Below are 3,849 nucleotides of genomic sequence, written 5' to 3'. Positions count from 1 at the left end.
TTGCCCGTGTCCCTGCCCGGTGGAGTCGATGGTCTATACACTCTTCGGTCTATACACGAGGAGGGCTTCACACGAGGGCTGCCGTGGTGTACTAACCTTTTTTATACCCTATTTCCTAGCAACAACAACTGCGCTAAACACTGAGACAAGAAATAAATACACTTTCGATCTGCTTTTAACTTCCACTGATTGACTGCTTCTCTCAAAGAGTATTTCTTTACACTGTCAAAATGGCACCATGGTGATGCGGAGGAGACGAATTGTTGAATAAAGTTGTTATTTTTGTTTTCTTTGCGCACAAAAAGTATTCTCGTAGCTTTGTAAAATTAAGGTTGAACCACTGTTGTCCTTGCTACGTTTCTGGATCTTGATCGTGGAAGTATCCTTGCTGTCTATGGGAGCTCTCAGATTCCATCAAAAATATATTTTTTAAAGTGTTCCGAAGATGAACAAAGGTCTTATGGATTTGGAACGATATGAGGGTGAGTAATTAATGACAGAATTTTCATTTTTGGGTGAACTATCCCTTTAATGTAAAACAGAGATTTTAAATAATATTTCTAAACATGCAATCATTTTTCTCATTCTATTTTAATCCGTTTAAAAAGTATACCTTTCGATATTAACAGCTGATGACATGGATTAAAGAAATAAACTTTGCTAAACTAATAAAAGCAATTACCCTTTTTAATGCCATTTTTACTGATTATGCATAAAGTATTAATTCAACTTCCTAAAACCCTAGCAACCACCTATTTACGATTTTTTTGTTTTCTTACCTGGAGCCTCTGGAGAGTGGCATGAGGTTACAGAAGTAATACACCAGAGAAAGAATTAAATTACACACAGCATCTGCGTCCTACAAAGACAGAGAGAGAGAAAGGCAAAAAAATACTACTAACACATAACATATTAAGGTTGTATGAGAACCGTTTACGTGACGCTGAATTTATTTGCTTCAAGAGACGTGACTAATGAACACACGCAAGCAGTCACACTACAGGTTCAGCAGGAGACAGAGGAGATTGTGAAATCGATGTTCAGCAGATACAGACAGATGCTAATCTTACCCCGAGTTCAGTAGAGAGCATCAGTGTTTTGCCTTTGGCAGTGAGATCTTTATAGAGCGCTTCAATTTCTGACTGATACTGCTGCGTCCTCTCATCTGTGGTCTGAGTCTCTACTGAAAACAGCATGTTCCCCACTCTAGCACACAAACAACAAAATCATTAGCATAAGACACAAAATAAGGCTCGAAACTATAATCAAGTAATCAAAAAAAAACCTTGCTAAACAGCCTTTATACATTGTTTGCGCTACGAAACGTGTAAGAACTAAAACGGTACAGTTGACTACTTTATTACTTAAGTTGATACGTTTATGTAGATTAAATAAATAAATAAAAAACAATTTAGCTTCAATATTTCATTAAAGGGGATGATTTAGAGATGGAACTGCCATGAGAGGGTTTTAGCATGACGTAGCACATTTATATTCACTGTAAAAAATAAAAAATAAAAATATTGCTGCGATTATTTATCACAACTTAAAAGAACAAGTAATAATGTTTTGTTTCAACTTAAAGTAAATGTTCGCGCTTGATTTAAAATTATAAGTTTAGTTAACATTGTTTAATTTAGTTTAGTTGGGTATTTTATGGAAGCCTGTTTCCGCCACTGAATAAAAACATTTAAAAAAGGTAATTGCAACCTTTTTATCTGACTTTTTGAGTTTACATCTCGCAATTCTGACATATAGGCTAAACTCACAATTCTAAGGGCCCTATCATACACCCAGCGCAATGCGGCGCCAGGTGTGATGCAAGTGTTTTTTGCTAGTTTCAGCCCGATGCAGTTATCATTTTCACGTCCTGCGCCACGTTGTTTAAATAGCAAATGCATTTGCGTCCATTTGTGCGCCCATGGGCGTGCTGGTCTGAAATGAAATGTGAGGTTTACCTTTTTATGAAACTTTTTCAAAGCTTTATTTGAACATTTACATTAGATATTTGAACATTGGTAATATTATTGTTTTAATGATTATGCAAACAAAAAGTCATTTTATTTGTTGTTTGTTGATTTTTAAATATAAAACTTGGTGAAGTGATTTATGTGTCGGTACTTTTTGAACATCTCAGCACATTTTAACAATACCGTGATAATACTGATAACCGTGATAATTTTGGTCACTATAATCGTGATAAGAAATTTTCATACCATTACATACACCAAATTAATCATCATATTAATCATCTTCACCTACAGAAAGCCCTTCACACAGCTGCATATGGAAGCTGTGAGAATTAAAAACATGGCCTGCTTCATCCCATAAACCGAGAATACACCAAAGAGCATGAACTGTGAAGGCATCATATTTCAGAATAGTTTAATTCTCACCGATCTCCGGTGATGGTGATGGTGAATCCGTCGTATTCTTTCCCAGGATCCTTCAGACTGGGCACTTTAGAGTTGACTGTGAAGCCGTCTCTGGTTTTACTGTTGAACTGCTTCAGATATAAAAAAAAAAAAACACACAGAAGCACATGAGAGAAACTCTGTCTTTCTTCATGCGGTTTGTGAGAACATGCATATTTTTAATAAATATGTCTATTAATAAACACAAATGCAAGACAGATGTCAAGCATAATTATGAGCCAGCAAATAAAAAAAGATTAGCAATCACTACACACGTGTTTATCAAAGGCTCTCTCATCAGCTGTTCATATCATTACTCACAGATCTGACCTAATCCTAGATTACGCACACTCATAACTGTCATGTGTTGAGGGCGTTAGTCGTTTCTATGACTAACACTTATTATTGTTCTCTGTGAACATAATTTGGATTATCATATGAATGGTGTTTACAAGAAAGGAAGATTGAAATAAAATCAATGAAAGATATACAAATTTATAATGGCATTATTTATACAGTATATACCGGGTAAAAAGTTTGGAATAATTAAAATAAATTTCTGAAAGAAGTCTCTTATCCTTATACCAAGGCTGCATTCATTTGAATAATTTACAGTAAAGACAGTAATATTTTAAAATTTATATATATATATTTTTAAATGTAATTTATTTCTGTGATCAAAGCTGAATTTTCAGCATCATTACTCCAGTCTTCAGTGTCACATGATTCTTCAGAAATCATTCTAATATACTGAATTGGTTCTCAAGATCATTTATTTTTATTATGTTGAAAATGTTGATATAATATTGTTACAGTTTTAGTCTACAAATAATGTTTATTTTTAGCTGCTCAAATGTTTCGCAAAAACCATGATACGATGCTATTTAAAAGATTAAAAGATAATAATACTTTGAAAACATCAATGACACATTAAATTGAGACTGTAAAGACATTTATAATGCTACAAAAGATTTCTATTTCAAATAACTGCTCTTCTTTTCAACTTGTATGAATGAATCCCGATGTAAAAATCCCCAAAAATAATTCTATCATGGTTTCCATATAAATATTAGTATACAAGTTTACAACATTGATAATAATAGTAAATGTTTCTTGAGCCTTAAAACGATGCCCATTTTCCACAAGTTGATATGATTCTTTAGGGTCTTAATGAAAAGTCTGTAACATAGTTTGGTTAAAATTTCTCAATGGTAGTGTAAAAAACACCCTTTTTACCCTGTCAAAAACAGCTCTTTTCAGAGCAAGCCGTTTTTGTAGCATTTTCCTTTAAATGTTAATGAGCTCTGCTGACCCCGCCCCTCTCTTCCAAGCTGCTCTCAGAGAGACTGTTTACTTTAGCCGCATTCATCGTGAAACTTGCTAATTAGCACATTATTAGGAAAGGCGATTTGCAAAGATTCATTACAAAACCTTA

At 34.0% G+C, this 3,849-nt stretch overlaps 1 protein-coding gene across 1 annotated transcript in view; it reads right to left on the bottom strand.

The window, feature by feature from the left end:
* Window positions 1–779: 779 nt before the first annotated feature.
* The window catches only part of LOC107727341 (tetratricopeptide repeat protein 13), a gene marked incomplete at its 3' end in the record, with an annotated part of 21,908 nt that continues 18,838 nt past the window's right edge, over window positions 780–3,849 (bottom strand). Inside the window, exons 17-19 of the mRNA XM_016537184.1 lie at window positions 2,397–2,506; window positions 1,071–1,206; window positions 780–859 (exon numbers count right to left, since the gene is read on the bottom strand). Coding sequence (XP_016392670.1) covers window positions 780–859; window positions 1,071–1,206; window positions 2,397–2,506 — 326 coding nt within the window. The remainder of the gene's footprint in view (window positions 860–1,070; window positions 1,207–2,396; window positions 2,507–3,849) is intronic.

The sequence above is a fragment of the Sinocyclocheilus rhinocerous genome, unplaced genomic scaffold (assembly GCF_001515625.1).
Source record: "Sinocyclocheilus rhinocerous isolate Xijiao unplaced genomic scaffold, SAMN03320098_v1.1 scaffold156, whole genome shotgun sequence".
Lineage (NCBI taxonomy): Eukaryota > Metazoa > Chordata > Actinopteri > Cypriniformes > Cyprinidae > Sinocyclocheilus > Sinocyclocheilus rhinocerous.
The sequence above is the reverse complement of the archived record's forward strand: the minus strand, read 5'-3'. Positions and strand labels throughout refer to the sequence as shown.